A 22,631-nucleotide genomic window follows, 5' to 3' on the forward strand; every position below is an offset into this window, starting at 1 on the left:
ATCTACAAAACACACTGTGGGCTTAGTGTTTTCTCCTTGATTCCCTCCCAGCATAATGACCGAATCCCTGAAGAATAAATAGTATGTGAGTGGGAAGAGAATCCTTTACTCATTAGTACTTGCATTTGAAGAGTTAGTGAAGGTGGAACCCGTTGGCTCGTTAGGGATGCTTTCTAAAGGTTTAATGAGCGGGGAGGCGGAATCTTTTGCTTGGGAATTGCCTCTGGGCCTGGAATTGTCACGAAGAGATTCTATGCCTTAGGGCTGTGTACTCTGAGACGCTGTCCACACCTTTGGCCAGCCTTGGACAATCCAACCGAGCTGATCCCACCCAGGGGTTCCTCCATGAGTTTTAGCTTGACCCTGCCTGAGCTCTCAAAACCAGGGGCTGCATTGTTCAGCCGGCAGGACTAAGGCTCAGTAAAGTGCTTGAAAGCGCTTGCTGGGGCTGTTGTGGTTTTTGCAGAATGGCTCCCCTAAAGGTTGGAACCCTTGATCTCCAGATGGTGGCGCTGTTTGGGAAGCTTGTGGAAACTTGAGAGGTGAAATATTGGTGAAGTGGATTTCCTAGAGCCAGCCTTACTTCCTGTCTGAGGACTGTGACTGGTGTGTCCCTCGCACCACTGCTGCTGTTCCTTTCTCTCTGCAACAGACAGTATCCCCTCAAACTGTGAGCCCAAATTCCTACTCTCTTGAGTTGCGTTTGTCAGGTACTTTGTCACAGCTAAGAGAAAAGTGACCAATACAAGATTACAGTGCAAGGGGTCACCTTGCTGTTGGTGCGGGCTGGCTGCCATCCTCACCTGCATGAGGCACATTCTGTATATGAGCTGGAAGCTGAAGAGAGGCAAAAGGGCAGAGAAGACAGCCTCTTCCTCCTGGTGTTCACTGTGCCATTCGCCATGTTTTCCCATGGCATGGTCTAACCAACTCTTTGCCCCTCGACCAAGGTGGCAGTAGGGCAGGCAGCGTGTTTTCAGGACCTTAGCAAACACGCTGGAGACAGTCAGGAGGGAGCGATCTGCAAAGCATGGGAGATAGGATATGTTAGTATACAGAAGGTTCTTTAGCCTTCCCAGACACGAACTAAGAAGTGACGCCAAGGACAAAAGTGGTAAATGTGGAGTAGAAGGTTTCCACACCTGAGGGGTTGGATTCAAAGGAGCTGCCGGTGACAGGTTGGCTTCCTGAGGGCCAGGAAGTCAGGGTGGTGCCTGACAGCTGATGTGAAAAATGAAAAAGGTAAGATCAGTGGTGACACATTAGAAAAGGAAGAAGGGTGACAAAATACAACGCCAGAGCAGAGAATTTCAGAGTCTCTTAGAAGTCTCAACTTTGCTTATTAATGATTAAGAGAACCTGGCTTTCTTTTACATCTTTTACTGAGAAACCAGGGCCATTCTGTAAAATATAAATAATCCTCATTTTACTTGGCAGGTAGCGGTTGGTTTTTTATTTTTTTATTTTGACACAGAGATGAAGGCAAACATATTCTTTTCTTTGACTTTATGCTTAAATTTCAGACATAAAATTAAATGTTGAACTCTTTGAATGTCTTTATGAATGCTGACAACGTTGCTAAGAATTCAGTCTGCCTTAGTTGGCTTTTCCTGGAATTTCCTCCCAGTTGACAAAGAGAACATCTCAGCATTAGAAAAGCTGCATCACCTCAGATGTTACCAGTTGCCTAGTCCTGGTCATTTGGACCTCGTGGTTGCTTCTTTTATGACTTTTAGATTGTACATTTATTTGTCTCTGTTAGGAGTCCCTGCTACCATGAGAAGGAAGACACCCACACTGTGTAGCCCAGCTGTGCCATCTTGATTGTGACAACTTTTCATAACAATCCCTCTGACCAAACAAGTCGTTCCACAAATTTTAGATACCAAATTTTGGTTAAGGGAAAATGGTGGAATACCCGTGAAAATGGAGTTTTTCTCAGTAAGTCTGCCAGAGGTATTCCAAATACTACTTGAGTATCATTTTATTGTGTCCAAATTTCCCATAAGAAAATTCTGGATAAGGTGAATTCTAGCCATTTAAATGCCACAAGTGATGAGCTGTTATATTTAAATAAGGGATATTTATCAACGTTTCTTTCTATGGTTATAAAGTTGGCTATATTGATCCCATCTGATCTTTTCTGTGAGACTTGTAATAGGCTGATTATGTCAGCCTTTGATTAATTGAGGAGCTGGGGGCCTGGTAATTGAATATGCACCCTTTCACCTCAAGTCACTGAATCAAATCCAGCTCAAATAGGTAGTGACCAAGAATGATTATACTTGTGGTTCTCTGGTGGCCTTTGTCAAGTGTCTTTAGGTCACATGGAAGAGCATCAGGGATAATTGCCGACAGAAGAGAGGCTCAGACCCACAGTCCTTGTCACCAATTCCTGGCCGCTGTTCCCAAGCACAGAGGAAGGCTCTGGATTGGTGAGGCCAAGGAGACAGAAGCCAGACTTGTAGGAGTAGCCAGACTTTTGTCCCTTAGAGAAGGAATGATAAGTGCTTCATTATTGCCACATGACCTGCTCAATCACTCGGTGTTCTTAGCACTTTCAGTGAGCTCACTTAAGGTTTAAGTCAAGTGAAAATTGGGTGTGTGAGGATGACGTCTAGAGGTTCGACATGAGCAGGTCTAGGCTAGGTGACTTAACCGTGACATTTTCTTGCATTCTTGCTTGTGCTGTTCCCCAACTTGTACTCTGTCTGCTTCTATGTCAGCCTGGCACAAGATAGAGTCATCTGTGAAGAAGAAATCTCCGTTGAGATAATGCCCCTAGCAGAGTGGCCTAGGGAGCATTTTCTTGGTTGACTGATGTGGGAGAGCCCAGTTCATGGTGGGCAGTATCACCCCTAGGCTTGAGGTCCTGAGCGCTGTAAGGAGGCAGGCTGAAAAAAACATCAGGAACAAGCCAGTAAGCACCACTCATCCAGGCTCTCTGCTTCCACTTCTGTTTTCAGGGTCCTGCTCTCAGTTCCCTCAGGGATGGGGCATTATGGGGACATGGATGGTGAAATAAGCCCTTTCCTTCCTAATCTGCTTTTGATCATGGTGTTTTCTCACAGAAACAGGAACCGATAGTTTTAACACTGATCAGCTCTTGCAAAACACTGCTGTGTAGACATCAGGATTATTATTCACTTTGATCCAAATAAGTTTTCACACAGGTGCCATCAAGGTAATAATAAATGGTAATTATTCATAGGAGGCAAGACATTATTTTCTTCACGTTTCTTCCATGTTTATAAATTCAGGGTCTTGAATTTATTGAATATGTGTCTTAAACACATCATGAAATTACTGTAAACCAGGAATGTGTTGTTGTGAGATAAAAATGAAGTTTACTTGTAAATATGATATACAAATAACTGCAATCTTCATAGATGATTAAAATTACTACCATATATTTTTTAAATAAGTTAGCTTAGTTTGGTGCTTATTAAAGTTTATTAAAATCACTTTTGGGGATGAAGAGATGGCTCAGTGGCTAAGAGGACTTACTGTTCCTCCAGAGGACTTGAGTTATGTCCCAGGCTTCTACAAGTGTCTCAGAACTGCCTGTTACTTCAGTTCCAGGGGATCTGATGCCCTCTTCTGGCCTCCAAGGGCACCTGCTCACACATGTATTGTTTTTAAACAAACTCCCAAATGTTCAGTTTTACCAGTGAAGACTCAGGGATTTTATGCTAATGTGAAAGCCTACCAGCTCTAGGAGGCAGAGAAAGCACACAGCTGATCTTCCTACTCAGCCTGTGTCCCAGAAAGAAAAAGTCTCCTCTCCTTCTCCACACTGTCTTAAAAACACCTTAAACTGAATGTCCCTCCTTTTTACTTCCTGTGTGTCTCTCTATCCATCCTCCAGACTTCCTGTCACTCTCTATGTTTTTGTTTGTTTGTTTGTTTTCTTGTTCACCCACGGTCAACTGATTGCTTGCTCTGCCTCTTGACCTATGGTTGACTTTATTTAATCCTGTTTTCAAAAAGCTCTTAGATTAAAGGTGTGTGCTAGGGCCGAACCACACCACAATAAGAAACAGGCTTTTCCAGTACACAGTGTCACAGCTCACAACATGATCAAATATCCTGCAACAAATGAGCATATAGCCCACACCCACACACAAATATACAAGATTAAAAATAAACTAATCTTCAAAAAACTAATCAGTTAGAAAATTCTCCCAGAAGCCTGTAATCTCTGCATTTGAAGGTAGAAGCAGGATAATTATGAGACCCTGCTTTAGAAAACAAGAAAGATCTCAACTATGATTGTCAACATGTTTGTGAAATACACTAAAAAGTTAAATATTAAAAAAGACATTAAAAGAAATGCTTTTATATCTTATTATTAGATCCATATGACTTCAAATGTAACTTTCCCCAATTTTCCACATGCATTTTCTAGTGTCTTTATTTTACTTCATAGCAGTGATGTTATTTTAGGCCAGTGGGGTGTCTCTAAGGACTAGGTTTTTACAGTATTTTGGAAAATAAATGTAGTGAAAGAAATTTTATCCGATACAATCAGACAAAACAAGAATGTCACTGTAGCCAAAAACCAGAAAATGAATAAATGACACTAATTTCTAAAATTTCTGATGACAGAGAAAAGTACCCAATGTATGCCCAAGAAGTGAGGCTAAGACCACTAATTCAGTCAAGGCATTTACTGTCAGCCAAGGGCTGTCTTTGTCTTTGGCATTATGGCAGTGAGCAAGTCATCTTTGTGATCTTGGAGATGTAAGCAGGGAAATCTCTGCAGGTCCCTGATGACAATGCAGTGTATTGATATGACAGAACTCTGCTAGGTGTGTAGAGATTTCCTAAAGTGTTGATGTATGAGCTGAGGAATGATGACTGGGAATAAGCAATGTGACCTTCAGGAAACAGACCAGGCAGAGCATGACACAGAAGTGAGCTAGGACAATAAAGGTGCCGAAGTAGGAGGAACTAAGGAGAAGAGTTTGGTGAGAAGGTAAGATCCAAGAGCTTAGAGACAAGACTACACAGTCCGAAGGAGGAACATACAGTCCACTCAGGTGTGTTGGAAATGATTAAGAAGTTGTAAATGAAAGAGAGACAACATATGGTGTACTTTTTTTTTTTAAGCTACTCTGGGACTTTGGAACACTCAGCTCTAAATGGGATGTTTCCATCAAATCCCTTCCCTCAGAGCTCAGGGAACCCAGTGAGAGAGGAGGTAGAAAGAGTATAAGAAAGACTGTAAGAGCCAGAGAAGATGGAGGACATCCAGCCAACAGAACCTCTAAATCAACACGAACAAGGCTCATTTGAACATACAGAGGCAGAGGCAGCATGCACAGGGCCTACATGGGTCTGCACCGGTCCTTTGTGCTTATATTATAGCATTTAGTTTAGTGTTTTTATGGGATTCCTGAGTACATACTGGTAATGTGGAAAGGGCCGTAGCAGCAACAAAGAGACACCAACAGAATGGACTATGTTTTCTGCAGTCAGCAGAATCCTGTGATGTCTGAGGGGAAGGAAATGGGAGAAATGAGTAGATTGGAGGATGGCCACATATCCCCTTACACAGTTGGGTGTTGGTGACACATTTTGAGGGATGAAAGAGCTTGGCATGAGCTGGGCATGGCAGTGCCTGCCTTTAATTGCAGCACTCAGAAGGCCAAAGGAGGTGAATCTCTGAGTTCAAGGGCACTCTGTTATACAAAGTGAGTTCCAGGCTGAGCATGGCTACATAGTGAGATGAGAGAGAAAGAGACAGAGGCAGAGAGAGACAGACAGAGACAGAGAGACAGGGGCAGACAGAGAGAGACAGAGACAAGAAGGGAAGACAGAAAAAGACAGAGACAGTGATGGAGAGACAGAGAGGAAGGGAGAGAGAGTACATTTACAGCTGTATGAACTAGGAGTTGAGCTGGGATCACATTTGAAACACTGATTGACAACTAAGTCTAAAAGTCAAATAAAAATGTAAAGATGTGTTTTTTTAAGGCTGGGAGAGAAGTAGATGTGGAGCTGAGAGGGTTATGGGTACCATTAAAGACAAGGGCCTGTGGATTCTGGAAGGTAAAGGCATACATAGAGAAGAGGCATGTTTCCTGAAAGGAATCCTGGACCTCAGTTATCATCAGGTTATCAAAGGGGAAATGAAGAGGAAAGCCAAAGACAGGGATTGGCTATAGGTATAAGAGAGAAGGAACACAGCCAGAGAGACCCCTACACGGATGGGCTGGCAGCCTAAGAAGCCATCCTGAAAAAGAAAACTGTTTGACAACGTGTCTGCCAGGTGCATGACAACTGTTCCCATCACTGCAGTTTGCACTGTTGAAATCACAGGCTGCCACCAGCTCTACGGATTAGACCATTAGGCTTAAGAGAAAGCACTCATCTATCCAAATGACTTCATGTCATGGAGAGTCAACCTTTAAAGAAAACTCCATTGTCATTGTAATCCTGGGATTGTTGTGCACTCAGAGCAGAAAAGGGAAATGGGGGAAAAAACCAACAGACACTCAAACTTGGGAGCACGTGTGCACATACGCGCACACACACACACACAAATGAAAATTCAGCTAAGATGTGATGTTCTGGCTTCAATGCCCAGGACACACACAGCAGGCATGCACATTCTAAAATAAAACAGATGAGCCATTTTAAGTGTTTTATTGCAAAACTCAAGGATGTCAGCTATTACTATTCAAAAAAATTTTTTTAGGAAACCATTTTTCTATTCTTTGTACCTTTAAGTCCTTGGCTCTGATGTTCTGCTCCTCTGACCTTGATCTAATCATGAATATCTATGGTACTTAATTATAATAATAAAAAAACCCGCCTACATTGCACTCTCCATGGAAGAGGCATATTTTTTTCTCCTTTGGTCATCTGCCAGTTCTCAAAATTATAGCAGTGGGAAGAAATGCAAATGAAGGGCGAGCTTGACAGCTAAACATAATGGAATGCATGGTCTACATTTGAAAAGTTACCTTAAGATAAAAGGTAGCATAGAAAAAAACCATTTCTTTAAGGTCACCTATGGCTTTGAATTATAGCTTGGAGAGATTTCCAATTTAGTCATCAGAGAGGAAGAAGCCAAAATAAGGATTATATCCTTTGCTGGGGAAGATGGAGCTTTACTTCACAGTCATTGGGTGATCCAGCAAAGCAAAAACCACAAACAAAACTATCAAGTGCAAAAACAAAAGCATCTATTCCCATGTATTCACAGCATAGAGAGATTTTCCTGAATAAGCCACTGAGGAGTATCTTCTAGGCAAATTGTATTCTTGCAGTACATAAAATTGTTTTCTTATTAATAAGCAAAAACAATCACCTTAATGTCTGATAAAATATGCAATTTGTGGACTCTACTAGGTTGGCAAGAATTGTAGTTTATTTCAAAAATCTGTGTGACTTGAAGATAAGTATTTCTTTTTTCTATTTTCTAAGTAGAGTATTGGGAAGTAAATGGACATACGTGGAATTGTTCTTCAGAAAAGGTTAAACTAAAGCGTTGGATATGTGTGTGCTTATTTGTCGTATTTTCTTTGTTTGAGACAGAGTATCTATCATCATGTAACCAGGTTGGCCTAGAATTTGAAATCTTGGGATTGCAAATATGTCCCATGTGAATGTTCTCTCTCTCTCTCTTTCTGTGTGTGTGTGTGTGTGTGTGTATGTGTGTGTGTGTTTGAGGATTGAACCCAGGGCCTTGTATACTTTAGGCAATTAGCAATCCCACCTAGAGAACACCTCTTCTATGAACATGTATTTGTGCGTCTATGCATATCCACAAAAGCCTGAAGTTGTTGGGTAGTTAGACATCCCAGAAAAATGCTTGGGACGTAGTTTCCAAATCAACAGCCCACATTTTACATTGCTCTCCTTTTTTTTTTTTTGTATTTGGGGTCAGCAGAGACACCTTTTTGAGTATGAATATCACTTATTGGTTACCAGGTGGGCAAGGACCCACAGACCCCAGAGCTCTGAGACACACGGGTTCTGTTTTCATCTCTGTTGACCTCTGTGGGGCTTTAGTCGTAAGAAAATCATCTCAGCCTATTAGATCTTTGCTTCTGCACTCTGGGGAACAACAACAAACCCTGAGCTTTTTCCGTATTGAGTGGTATGAGACTCAGGAGTCTCTAATTATGGCCATGACAAAACAGTTGGAGCAAGTTGGTAAATGCAACAGAAACGGTAAGCTTACAGAACACCAGGAGCAGAGATGAGGTGCATGGAGTCTGGTCTGAAAAGCAGACACAGGGTGTCTGCCTCACAGGTGCATGATGGAAATAAAGTGGCACGTGACACAGCTGAGTGATGCTGGGGAGTGACAATGGAGAATGATGCTCATGAGTGATGCTAGTGAGTGACAATGATGAGTGATGTTGGTGAGTTACACAGGTGAGTGACATTGGAGAATGACTCTGCTGAGTGACAATGATGGTAGTAGGACACTGGTGAGTGACACTAGTAAACAGTGCAGCTCATGATGTTGCTGTTGCTGGTGACCGTAGCTGCACGGGAGAGATGGGAAAAGAAGACAGGAATTACAAAATGAACAGAAAGACCAATCAAAGCAACAATAGAAGTTTCCAAAATTCAAGATGCAATGAAGATGACATATCAAATCAAGGTCAAAGACAGGGAGTATCTAAGAAATGAGATCAGAATAACTTGATAGTAATAGAGACAAGAAGATGTGTTTATTCTTGAAATCTATTCTAATATGATCTCCAGTGGCTCAGAGATATAAAGGCAAAAACCACAATATAAAAACTAAAAGAAAGCATGGATGAATTCTTTTACAACTCTGGAGTAAAACTACTTCACTATAGCTCAGAATCTACAAGAAACAAGGGAGAGAATGTATGGATTTGATTATAAACATTAAAACCAAGAAAAGATAATACAACCATGTTAAGGAAAACAAAACAAAACAAAACCTGTGCATGGAAAACAACACATGTACCTAGATTAAAATACATATTATAAATTAGAAATAATATGAAAAATTTTATCATAGATAATGGGTAAATATATATACTAAAGATTACAGTCTTAACTTTGATGAGGAAGGCCTACAAGTCAAGCCTCTCTCTCTCTCTCTCCAAGACAAGATTTCATTTTATAGCCTTGGTTATGCTGGAACTCACCCTAGACCAGGCTGGCCTTGAAATCACCTGTCAACAAGCCTCTCTTAAGTAACCAGTTAGAAAAAAAAATCAAAAGAACTTAGAAAATGTTAACAAATAAAACAGGGCAAAACTTGTAGGATCCAGCAAAAGAGTAAGAACCAAGGGTAAACCTCTGGCCACTAAAAAGAAAGAAAAATCTCAAATCATAACTAAGCTGACACTTCAAGGATCCAAAGATACAAGAACAGACTAAACCCAGTGTCAGAAGAAGTAGAGACAACAGAACAGAAAATGACAAAGAAAAAACAAAACCCAAAGAAACTAAGTTTTGCTCCAGAAAAATTGACAAACCCTTATGTAGCCTGAAGGGGTGAAAGAGCCAATAGTGACATAGCGAAAATCAGTAATGAGGACACAGGAAAACCATCCTAAAAGTGATGTCACAAAAAGATGGAGAATACTGTAAGCAACTCAGTAACAGCAGATTAAATAACGGAGAAGAAATCCTTAAAGCTCTTAGCAGCATGCAAGCTATTAGGATTGAATCATAAAGAGAAAAATAATCAGAAAAGCCTTCTAACTAGGGAGGGCTTGAAGGCTGCATCAGAAACCTCATAGCAAAGAAAAGCCTAAGACTGGAGAACTCTACCAAGCATTTCAAGAATAATTAATGGCAAATGCTCTAGAGGTATTTAAAAGGAGAGAGAATGTCAAGATGTTCTCTGAGATGAAGGGTTAACCTGGTACCAAAACCAGGTAAAAGTGCAACAAAAAAACCAAATTGCAGTTTAGAACCTCTGTTAAGTATTGATGCGAAAACCCCAAGCAAAAATACCAGAGAGCCAAACTCAAAAACATGATAAGAGGACTGTATACCCCAACAAAGGGAATTCATATATAGAATGCAAGGGTGGCTCAACATGTTGAAAAAGACAAAATGTTACCTTAGCAAGATGAAGGACAATAGAAGGGAAGGAAAGAAGGAAGGAAGGAAGGAAGGAAGGAAGGAAGGAAGGAAGGAAGGAAGGAAGGAAGGAAGAAGGGACATGGTCATTTCAATGATTCAGAAAAGCTTTTGACAAAATGCAACACCCTTGAATGATAACACTTCACAGTCTAGGAGTAGTGGAAACCACCACCACATAATGAAAACAACATGAGACCTGGAACTAACAACCAATAAAGGCCAGAAACAGGGTAAAGATACCCATGCTGCCATTGTTACTGAACACAGTGGGGAAGCTCTAGCTTTGAGCAACTAGATTTTAAAAAGAAAGAAAGAAGAATAAATTTATCCAGAATTTCAGGGAACAAGTAAAAACCTCAGTGTTCTCAGATGAGAGAGCTTAACTGTACCAATCACACGTGCACCTGTCACACATGTGTGTACACACACACAGTCTCTCACACACACACGTGAGAGCTAATTAGTAAATTTTACAAAATCTCCATATTCAAAATGAATGATTAGTGCTCAGTCTGCAGAGATGGCTCAGCAGCAGACAGTGCTTGCTGCTCTCATGTCTGGGTCCTGTTCTAAGCTCTGTTTCAAGGCTCAGCACCACCTCTAGGTCCAGCTGCAGAGGATCTAGCGCCCTCTTCTGACCTCTGTTAGCATCTGCACACATGTGCACATACACCAGTCAACATGGAAATAAGTAATAGAAGTAAATTAAAGAGAAAGCATGATCAATGACCAAGATGTGATTGTGAACTTAGGTACTAATAATGATTGTTCTTAGAGAAAGCTAAGGAGGCAATACCATTCTCCACAGCACACACAAAAATGATACAGATTTAGAAATAACTTTACCCAAGTAGGTTAAGGTGAAGTTTACTGGAAAATTTTTTTAAAAAGTGATTGAAAAGGAAGCTTGCCTTCATGCATATCAAAAGTTCTCACACTTGGGAAGCAGGGAGAGCGGCATGAGGACTTCAAGGTTATCTTTGTTGTGTAATTGATTCGGGGCCATCTTGGGCTACATGAGATCCTGTTTCAGAAAGTAAAACTAAATAAATAAAATGAAGAAGATAGTAATAAGTGAAAAAAAAAAAACCCAATGGTTCTTAGTTGAAAGTCCTAATATTATTAAAATGTTAACTCAATTCAAAGAGATCATAGTAACACTCGTGTGTGTGTGTGTGTGTGTCTGTGCGCAGAACAGGAAAAAATATCCATAAACATATATGGGATTTCAAGTAACCTTGAATAGTCAAATTATTCTGGAGGAAGGAAAACAAACTTGCATGCCCAATATCCTCTGACTCCAAAGTACACACGACAAAGCAACAGTGATAGTAAATGTGTAGTTCTGGTCCAAAGTTCCTTTAAGCAAAAGAACAAGGCGTGTGTCACTAAATGGCCTTCGAGGGTGCCAATATTTCATAGAAGGTATGTGAGTAAGGAGAATGCACATCCAGATACAAAAGAATGAACTCATACATTTACTTCATTCACATGCAAGATGTTAGCCTAAAACAGGGTAAAGACCCAAAGCCATCAAACTCTCAGCGAAAACAAGAAAACAGTCTTCAGGACCTTGTGCTTTGTCTTGGTTCCACGGATGTGACATCCAAAACACTGCTAACAAATTTTAAAAAGGAAGAGAGAGAAAAAGTAGGGTAAGTGTAAAAACTGCGTGTCAGAGGCAACTGTGTGAATCAGGGAAAAAGACAAGGCATAGAATGGAAGAAACTGACTGTAAATCACACACTCAATGTAAGGAAGGCCGATATTCAGAATAGAAAAGAGCTCTCCAAGTTGACAATGATGACAACCAAATGTTCTGATTTTAAAAATGAACAGAGGACTCGAATAGGTAATTTATCAAACGGTATATAAAAGTAGCCGATAAACATCGACAAGATTGTATCATTCATCATTTCGGAAATACCAATCAAAATCATGGCAGGACACCACCTCGCATTCACCAACGAGCCACAGTTAAAAGGAAAAGAAGAAAATAAGTGCGATGAAATGTGAGGAATGCTTGAGGAATTCCTGGGCTCTGGAGAGGGGAGCAAAGGAGATGCAGGTGATGAGGAGACAGCAGGAAGTGCCCTAAGACGTAAACGAGGACACGGTCTACTTCTGGGCATGATTCCAAGAGTGCCACTGTAAAGGTTGCTGCACACCTATGTGTGGAACAACAGTATTTACATTAGCAAAGAAGTGTGTGCAGTTTAATTGTGCAGAAACAGATGAGGGGATGAAGAAGACCTGGGTTGAGTTCTATGCTTGTAATCCAAGTATTTGGGTGATGGAGGATCAGGAGTTCAAGGTCATCCTTGACTTCATCTGAATTCCAAGCCAGCCTGGGCCACATGGGAGACTGTTTTAAAATCACCAATGATGATGTGTTATATGCAGTAGAGTATTATACAGTATTGAAAATGAAGAAAATGCTGCCATGTGCTACCATATGTGTGAAACTTGATAGGATTAGAAAGGGAATAGGATCAAAAATTCAAGTGACAACACATGCTAGAAAGGTTGTGGAAAAAAGGGAACCCTCCTCCATTGCTGGTGGAAATGTAAACTTGTATAACCACTTTGGAAATCAATCTGGCATTTTCTCAGACAATTCAGAGTAGTGCTTCCTCAAGATCCAGCTATACCACTCCTAGGCATATATCCAAAATATGCTAAAGTACACAAGGACATTTGTTCAATCATGTTTGTGGCAGCTTTATTCATAATAGCCAGAACCTGGAAACAATCCAGATGTCCATCAACGAAGGAATGGATACAGAAACTGTGGTACATCTACAAAATGGAATACTACTCAACAATTAAAAACAAGGAAATCATGAAATTTGCAGGCAAATGGTGGGATCTAGAGAAGATCATCCTGAGTGAGGTGTCCCAGAAGCAGAAAGACACACATGGTATATACTCACTTATAAGTGGATATTAGAGCTATAAGATAGGCTAAACATACTAAAATCTGTACACCTAAAAAAGCTAAACAAGAAGGAGGTCCCGGGGTAAGATGATCAATCCTCACTTAGAAAGACAAATAGGATGGTTATTGGAAGTAGGAGAGAAACAGGACAGGAGCCTACCTTAGAGGGCCTCTGAAAGACTCTACCTAGCAGTGTATCAAAGCAGATGCTGAGACTCATAACCAAACCATGGGCAGAGTGCAGGGAATCATATGAAAGAAGTCCTCTGTTCATTTTTAAAATCAGAACATTTGGTTGTCATCATTGTCAACTTGGAGAGCTCTTTTCTATTCTGAATATCGGCCTTCCTTACATTGAGTGTGTGATTTACAGTCAGTAAGACCTGGAGAGGACAAGAGTGCCACAAGGACCAAATATATCTTAGCACAGGGGTCTTTTCTGAGACTGATTCTCCAACCAAGGACTGTATATGGAGATAACCTAGAACCCCTGCACAGATGTAGCCCATGGCAGCTCAATATCCAAGTGGGTATTCTAGTAAGGGGAACAGGGACTGTCTCTGACATGAACTCAGTGGCAGGCTATTTGACTCCCCCCCCCCAAGGGAGGAACAGCCTTGGCAGGCCACAGAGGAGGATATTGTAGCCAGTCCTGATGAGACCTGATAAACTAGGGTCAGATGGAAGGGGAGGAGGACCTCCCCTATCAGTGGACTTAGAGAGGGGCAGGGAGGAGACAAGGGAGGGAGGGTGGGATTGGGAGGGAATGAGGGAGGAGGCTACAGCTGGGATACAAAGTAAATAAACTGTAATTAATATAAAAAATAAAAATTAAAAAATAAAAATAGAAAGGGTATAAATCATAAATGGACAAATACTGTACATTGATATGACACTAAAACCATCCATTACAAAATAAAAACATAACTTTACATTAAATTTATAAAACCCTCCAGGATGAATTTAAAAATCAATTAAAACTCAGAAATGAAACAGAAAGTAGAAAGTTAATTCTTAGTATCGTCGAGGAGTGATGAAGGGAGTTAGCAGGCAGTGAACAGGAAAACCCAGTGTTTTGAGAAGAAAGAGTCGTGTGGAAATCTGCGTTGCGTGAACGATTCCTCTGAACTCTTTTCGTACTGGGGAACATTACATGGAAGTAAAAGAAATCAGCAGTAGTGTTGACCAACGGCATGGCATAGCATTACACTTCCTAACTGAGGTAAATAGCACAGTCCAACAGCTCTGTCCCTCTGTAGACTCTGATTACTATAGGGGTGATGTGAAAGAGTGGCCAGTAGGTTCTGGGGTACAGCCTGATACAATCTGGAAGTGCTGGTGTGCCTCCACCAAGCAGGGTGGCTATAGAGAACAGCACGGCATTGTGTGTTTGTTCTATTTTGTTTGTTGTGATAGCGTCTCACGTATGTCATCTGGCCTCAGAATTGCTTATGTAGCTGAGGGTGGCCTCGAGCTCTTGATTTTTAATGCCTCTACCTTTCAAATGATAGAATTACAGGTATGTACCACCATTCCAGTTCAAGTCCATGTGTTTTTAAAAGCTAAAAATAATTTGAATGTTTTTGCCATGGTGAAATATGTTTAACCTAATCTAAATATTACGGATGATATATGTATATCTATATTGAAACATATACCCCAATAATATGTATACTTTATATTTTATGTTTTTAAATTCAGAAGCCATCTCTCAGCTCCTCAAAAGCAGAGTTTGTGGGCGTGGCCAACCCATGTTTGGTGGAACGGAACACAGGGCCTGTGTGGGTCTGCACAAGGCCCTCTGTGTATATGTGATGGCTGGTAGCTTGCTGGCTTTTGTTTGTTTGTTTGTTTGTTTGTTTGTTTGTTTTTAGACTCCTAATAGTGGGAGCAGGTGTATCTCTCACTCTTTTGTCTGCTCTTGGGACTCTTATTTCCCTGTTGGGTTGCCTTGTACATCCTCTAGATGAGGGCTTTCACCTTTTCTTATTGTGTCTTGTTTTTTCCTATATCGGCTGATGACTCTAGGAGACCTGCTCTTTTCTGAAGAGGAAACAGAAGGGGAATGGATCTGGGGCTGAGGGGGAAGTTCAAGGAGCTAGGATGAATGGAGGGATGGGGGAACTATTGTTGGAATGTAAAAACTAAGATAACATTTTGAAAAAGTAAAATACAATGATAACTTGACATCACTACAAAATTATTTTAAAAGAAACAGAAACAAGCTTAAATTAAGATGAAGTAATTCATGGCCAGGGGTGGTGGCACAGGCCTGTAATCCCATCACTTGGGGAGGTGCAGGCAGGCAAATCTCTTTGTAGAGTCTAGGACAGCGAAGGCTACACAGAGGAACCCTGTCTTAAAAAAAAAAAAAGGAATTCACTTCCTCTCTACAAACACATGTCTCTACACAAGAACAACTATGACACTGAGAACAGTTTTTTAAGTATTTAACATAAGTATTCACATAGTGTGTAATGTGTATTATGTATGTAAATCTCATGACATAGATGAATAGAATTCTAGAACAGTTGTGCTTTGTGATTGTCAGAGTGGACAGAGAGGTCTCAGAAGTAGGTAAGTGACCGCGGTGGGGTCCTCTGTAGTGTAGTAACTGCAGAGACCTGCAGTTCTGTGAGTTCAAAGATCTTGTAGGGAATTTAAAAAGGAGGTAAGAGACTCACGTTTCTCTGGCTGACAGATCAGGTTGCAGTGCCTCATGTAAAGTGTTACTAGCGCCATGAACACGGACAGAGAAGGAAGCAGGACCACAGGCGCCCCTGCCTCCAGGAGCTGGACGCATGAGATTCCCAGAAAGACAACAGCTGTGTTCAGGTTCATGGACCAGGAGGCCCTGGGGTACACAGAGAGACACAAGAGAAATCCCGGTGTGGGTGTCTTACTTCACTTACAGGCTAAGAACAGGCACCAGGAATCCTCTCCTGCCTCCCTCCCCCAGCATTTCCTCTTGCTTGGCCTAGGAGCACCACCCTATTTCCTTGTTCTTCTTTCTGCTCAGCTCAGGTGCAGTGGGAGTGGATTTTTTGTTTTTCTACCTTAACAGATCAACACACATTTTCTGTCAGGAGCCTTATGGGATAAAGGCCAGGCTAGGCATGTCCAGCATTTTCTTCAGCAGCAACTGAAGTCGGTAAACTCAAGGACTGTACCTAGTCAGGCACCTATCTCTCTATCCCTCTTGAGCCTGAAAAATGCTATCATTCAAGAACAAATATCTCTAAGTACAGAGAAGCACAGAAACTTCAGGATTACCCTGATTAAACCCAGTTAGGCATTAAATCAAAGAAATGAATGAGGTTTGAAGAAAACCTCCCTTCCTAAGGGCCAGCATCAAGAAAAGCCTCCTACCCTGGAGTTTAGTTTGCAAATTATTTCTGGGGAATACAGTCTCACCTCCCAACTGTTCACTGGATCTGCATTTAGCATCAGACCCATTGGAATTCAATGGCATAATCCTACCATGTCAAGTTAAAAATCTGTTGTTGCGATACAATACATTACAATATAATACAATGCAATACAATACAATACAATGCAATACAATACAATACAATACAATACAATACAATACAATGCAATGCGATGCAATACAATACAATACAATTTACTCTTTTAAGTACCTATGCCCCCCATATGAAGTTTTGTGAGGTATATTTCAGTTGTGCAAACTTTAATAGAATTACACGTTCATACACTTACTTTGTTAGTAAAAATTTAAAGTGTTTACATGACTAAATTCCCTATGATTAATTCAAAAGCAACCAATTAGGGACTCCAGTTAACTCTGCAGACTCCTCCCCTTCACTCGGGTGCAGCGTTAGGGATCTGTCCCCTGTCTTTGTGAAGTTCCTGTACTCTGGGACATGTGTCTTTGCAGAACTCTGATCCACTGGAGTTCCTCATGGCAAACCTACCACAACATCCAACTAATCCTTCTTTCTCCCTCCCTTTCTTCTTCCCTGCTTCCCTCCCTCTCTCCCTCCCTCCTCCCTTTCCCTTCCCTCTTCTTGGCCTTTTCCATACCTCCTCTTCTGCCCTTCTTTTCTCGCTGCCTCTCTCTTCCTTTACTTTCCCTCCCCATTCCCTATTCCCCCTGGTTCCTCTTTTTACATCCCCCCATCCTTTTCCCTGTTTCCCTTTCCCTTGTGAGGCCCCTCTCTATCTCCTCACATCTTCCTTCCCTTTATCTTTCATTTCCAACCACACCCCATCAAACCCTCATCCACTCACCGTCCCCCTGTACCACCACTTAGTGCTCCACGTATCCTCTTTTCACCTCCACCAACTCTTCCTGTACTCCATCCGACCTTATTCTCTTCAGCTGCCCCTAATCCACAGCTGCTCTACCCTCATTTGTCTTATCCACTCCCAACACACCTCCATTCATACCACCTCTCGCCATTCACTGATATCCACCATCCGTCAGTCTACCCACCACCCTCACCCACTATCCACCAGCAAACACTGCCATCCGCCTCCCATCAGTTTCTGTATGTTCCGTAATTTACTTCTCCCAAACCTCAGATCCGCTTCCTCAGATCCGCCTTACTCATTGCCACATCCACCTTCTTGCTTCTCTGTCCACCCCTGTCCAACTGCTAACTGACCCCCCACTTACCCTCCCCACTCTTTTCTCACCATCTTATCTAAAGCCCCAGTGCACCCTCATCTACACTCCGTCAGCTTCTCATCCAACCGCTGTTGCTGCGGCTCCTTCCACTGCCTCCCACTCACTGCTCCAATACTGTCCCATCTGTTTCTCCATCCACCTCCATTCGCATGCCGTTCACCCCTGTTCACTCCCCATCGACCCCCACCCCCCTCTACCTTTTCCCATCCACTATTCCCTCACTCTGTCCCATTAGGCCATTCCTTCTTACTACCAAGCAGGGGCCATTATATAAACACTTTTTGTTTATTCATCCATTTCTTTATTGACAGACATTTTTCCTAGCTCATAGCTAGTACAAACATTGATGCTGAAGTATTTGTACAGATACAGACATTCACTTTCTATATTCACTTTCACATTCACATAGGTAAAAGTTGAGGAGCGAAATGGCTGAGGTTTACCATATATGTATATATAATAGCATGATGGACAGCTTAGGCCTCATGTGGGTCCTCTAGTAAGGGAAGTGGGGACTGCATTAGTCACAGATTCACCAGGTTTTTTATTATCACTCCCCCCACCCCGCAAGCAGGGCTACCTTGCCAGGCCACAGGGGAGGATACAAGGTGGGGTAGATAGGAAAGGGAGCCCCCCTTTTCTGAGGAAAAGGGGAGGGGGAGGGAGGAGAGAAGAAGAGGGAGTGAAGAGGTATGGGGCTACGGCAAGGATATAAAGTGAATAAAAAGAGAGCAAACATGAAAAAGAAATTTACAAATGTGTTTTGAGACACAGCGGCATTTTACATTGCGATCACCTGTCTGGGGACGCTCTAATCACATGGTTAGCACTGAGGCTGGAAGATTTGCATCAGCGTCTCATTGTGGCTAACGGTACCCACCTTCCTGTAATGAGTTTTGGCTTTCTTTATCTTCTTTGATAAAGCTTTCACGCAAACATGTCTCCCACGTGAATAGAAAGCTGGTGCTCGGAAGGTGGCTCAGTGGGTAGAGGGCTTGCTCTGCAGACATGAGGACCTGAGTGAGCTCAGGATCCAGCACACCTGTAAAAGCCAGGTAAGCAATCCCTGTAATCCCAGGACTGGGAGGCAAGACTTCAGGATCCTGGTGGTGTGTGTGTGTGTGTGTGTGTGTGAGAGAGAGAGAGAGAGAAAGAGAGAGAGAGAGAGAGAGAGAGAGAGGACTGGCCAGCTGATCTAGCCAACTGGTTAAACTAATGCCAGGTTCAGTGATAGACCTTGCCTCAAAAGTAATGTGGAGAATGATAGAGGAAGGCATCCAATGTTGACTTTCCACTTACACACACATTCATGAGTGTGTGTACCTGCACACGCACACACACACACACACACACACACACACACATACACACACACACACATATTTAAAAGGTTGCTTTTTTATTAATACTGAATTTAAAATCTTTTTATGTCTGTAAAGGAGTTCTTTATCAGTTATGTAGTTTTACAAATGTTTCTTCCAGCCTGGGACTTGTCTTTTAATTGTCTTAACAAGGCCTTGTTGGCATCCGCGTACCAGGTATATTTTCTTTTACAGCTCATGCTTTCAGTGTGGTTTCTAAGAATTCCTTGCCAAACACAAGCTCACCAAAATTCTTCTCCCACATTTTTTTTTTTCCCCGGGGAACAAATCTGAGACTTGGAGAACCAAGGTGACTAATCTGGTTTGATCCAGCTATGTCGCAGGCCCAGGAACCAAAGCCATTTGTCACTGGGCAGCCTACAGCACGGACTGGGGCTCAGCAATCTTTTTGTTCCCCTTTCCTAAACTCTGTGGTTGTAAGTTTTATGACACTATTATTTCCTTATTCATCCAGGCTTTGACATTTGATCAACGTGTTTCATCTGTCATTAATTATAAATATTGTTCTTCCTCTATGAAATAGTGGTCAGATGACATGAGCTAAATTCTCATAATCATTCACACCTTACCTGCCCTTTTGTGCTCTGGAATTCAGTTTAATTTTAAAAACAGAGACCATACCTTTTAGACAAGGATTATTTTAAAGAGTTGAGTGGAAAATAGAGTTAGCTTTATGGTGCTAAGCAAATGTTTCTGTTCCATTTTTTCCTCCAGTCCTAACCTAGAGAACAAGAACTGTGACACGGATCTGAGAGAAAGGGGTGCATATTTGGAGATCAAATAGATCCTGTAGGGTTTGGTTGTCCATGGTAAAGGGTTGGAGTCTTATTCTTAGATAACTGGGGGGTCCTTGGAAGGAAAGTGAACAATGTGTTGCTCAAATATAACTCCAAGAGAAAAGGAACTAAATGATTATAGTGATTACAGCTCTGGCACTGTAGAAAAGGCATGGCATGGAGTCACAGCCCTTGTGCTGGTCTGGACCACAAGTAAGAGAGAGCTGGCCAGGCAGGGGTGCCACAGAAGAGCGGTGAGGTAGTTGGTGTACATGTAGAAAGGAGATATGCCACAGGCTGGCACTGTCTGAAACACACTCCCTCATTTTTGTGCCTGTGACTTGTTATTTCCCTTGGTTTGTCCTGTCTTACTTTCGAAGTTTTCACCAGGTCTCTTCTTCAGCCCGCTGAAATGCTCTATTTATTCTGGCCCCTGAACTTCTGAAGCAAACAGCTAATTTTCACCCTTGTCAGTTCAGCTTCTCATATGTAGATTGTCACATTTCTCACCAACACTATCTTATTCTGCATCTCTACTTTTCTATCCTTATGGCCCCAGCACAGCACTAGACACACAATGAATGGAAAATACAGAACAAACTGACTAAAGATGTGACATAAGAAAAACATAGGTCATTAAAGACTCCTAATGATTGGCAAGGGAATGGTGGTTAAGAAACTGAGTTAATGTAACTCATGTACAAGAACTTGTCATAATGCAGGTGAGGGTACCAAGGTAGAATTTTCTGGGACAATCAGGTAGAGTCCCTAGACTCAGCCTTGGGCTAAGTTTCCATGCTGTGGCAAACTGTCCTATTGAACTGTGGCTGTAGCAACTGAGAGGTGAGAGCCAAAGCAATGTTCTGTTACTTTTTACTCTTTAGAATTGCTTCCCCTCTCAAGGATAAGCAACACTATTGAAAAGATACAAGAAGACTCTCAGTGACCCTGCACTGTACCACAAGGTGATAAACACTGAACTGTTTCAAAGAGGGTCAAGAAAGATGAGAAAAGGATACCCCAGGATGTAAATCTTGGGAAAGCAGTGCCGATTATCTGTGTACAGGAGGAGACTTCACATAAAGCACTAACTGCAGTTTAACAAATGCCATCTCATCTATTTGATTGTGTAGTTTTCTGAAAGAATTACTTAGCACAGACAGACTCCATATTAGTCTTTGCTGTTCTATGGACAGGGTGAGCCACAAATAATTAAGGGTGGAATTACGTATGTATCATCTGCAATAAATAAATAAATAAAAGAAAAATCCACAGCCTGAGAGCTTACTATTAAGACTCCTTTCGTCTCAGAGTTCACCGGTAAATTGAATGTATAAAACACCCCTCACACTGAAAGTCAGAGAGCAAAACACTAAAGCAAAACAAATGCAGGTGATTAAGGGAAATTGAAGGCGGCAGTAGGAACACAATTCTTTAGTCTACTTTTAAGTATGGGCATGAAACAAATAACTGGAATTGTGCAGGCGATTTAAGAAACAACAACAAAAGACAGAACAAAACAACAACAACCACAATAAAACGTCATGACCCTCGGGATTCTCATCACAAATCTCAGCCGTCATTTTGGCATCTTTTTAAACATTTGCTGAAGTTATTTAGTGGTAGCATGACAGTCACATCACTACTTTGCTATGTGGAGTGATTTTTAACGAAATGATTAGATATTTCCAATCGTGACTAGATATGAAGGAGGGAAGGCAAACTTTCTGGACGTTTCCAGTCTTCCTAATGTGACTGGACAACTTAGGGACCCAAGAGAGAACATTTTATTCTGTCCTGAAAGATGTAAAGGTGCTGCAGCAGATTTGTGGCTGTTGAGTGGGGCAGAGGCATTTAAAAGGGCCACTGAAACACTGAAACATGATGTGGACGCTGACGTCATGGTGAGTGGCACTGTTCTAGAATAACTATGTGTCTATGGAAATATTCTAACAAGGGTGTATTTGGAGAGGCAGGGAACAAATAGAAACATTACAGTTCTTCTTTGTTACATGGATTTGTTTTCCCCAGCAGAGGTGCTGACAAATGATTATTAGTCTTGATGAGTCAACACCAAGGGTCAAGGCGAAGTCGTAGTTTTAATTGACTAACAGCAGCTTTCACTCTTTCCCCAGACCTCTGATGCTGCTCTCTGTTCACGCTCCCCTTTTCCTTGTTTCTACCTTCTTTTCCCAATACTGAACACTAATGTGTGATGTTTGGGGTCACAGTGTTTGAGAATTACTGTCTTTAAGGTGTAGTGGAGGATTGCAAGTGTACCTCAGAATCACCTCACGCTTGATACGCAGCCAAGGCAGTGCTTGGTCTCCTGATCCTTCTCCCTCCTCCTTTCTACATCTATTATATATAATAGATATAATACACTGATATGTAACTCATTTGTAATAATTCACTTGTAAATAATCATTTTCTCTGCCACAAAATGTACAGAGTTCCCCAAAGCAATATAGATAAAACTTGCTTTTTGGTTTTGATTTATTGGTTCCTTTGAGACAAGATCTCTCTGTGCCAAGGTGGCCTCTAACTTGTCATGCAGCTAAAGAATGACACCTGGACATCTGCTTCACAAGCACCCTACCTGCTTTTTGTAGAATATTAAAGTCAAGTCACACTATTGGAGAACAATGGTTTTCAACTCTATTCTGTCAGCTTGAAAAATGCAGAAAACAATTTCCCTTCTTTGTGTCCTAGGTCAAACCAATGTCACCAAGACTCCTGGGGTCCAGGAATTGGTATATTTTAAAAGAATGCTTCCAAGGCTTTTGTGTGCG

At 41.6% G+C, this 22,631-nt stretch overlaps 1 protein-coding gene across 1 annotated transcript in view; it reads right to left on the reverse strand.

Annotated features, from left to right (window-relative positions):
- The window catches only part of Slc15a5 (solute carrier family 15 member 5), an 81,628-nt gene that overhangs the window by 47,504 nt on the left and 11,493 nt on the right, over positions 1-22,631 (reverse strand). Inside the window, exons 3-4 of the mRNA XM_021654102.1 lie at positions 15,715-15,884; positions 804-1,021 (exon numbers count right to left, since the gene is read on the reverse strand). Coding sequence (XP_021509777.1) covers positions 804-1,021; positions 15,715-15,884 — 388 coding nt within the window. The remainder of the gene's footprint in view (positions 1-803; positions 1,022-15,714; positions 15,885-22,631) is intronic.

Source organism: Meriones unguiculatus, chromosome 5, assembly GCF_030254825.1.
Source record: "Meriones unguiculatus strain TT.TT164.6M chromosome 5, Bangor_MerUng_6.1, whole genome shotgun sequence".
Taxonomy (NCBI): Eukaryota; Metazoa; Chordata; class Mammalia; order Rodentia; family Muridae; genus Meriones; species Meriones unguiculatus.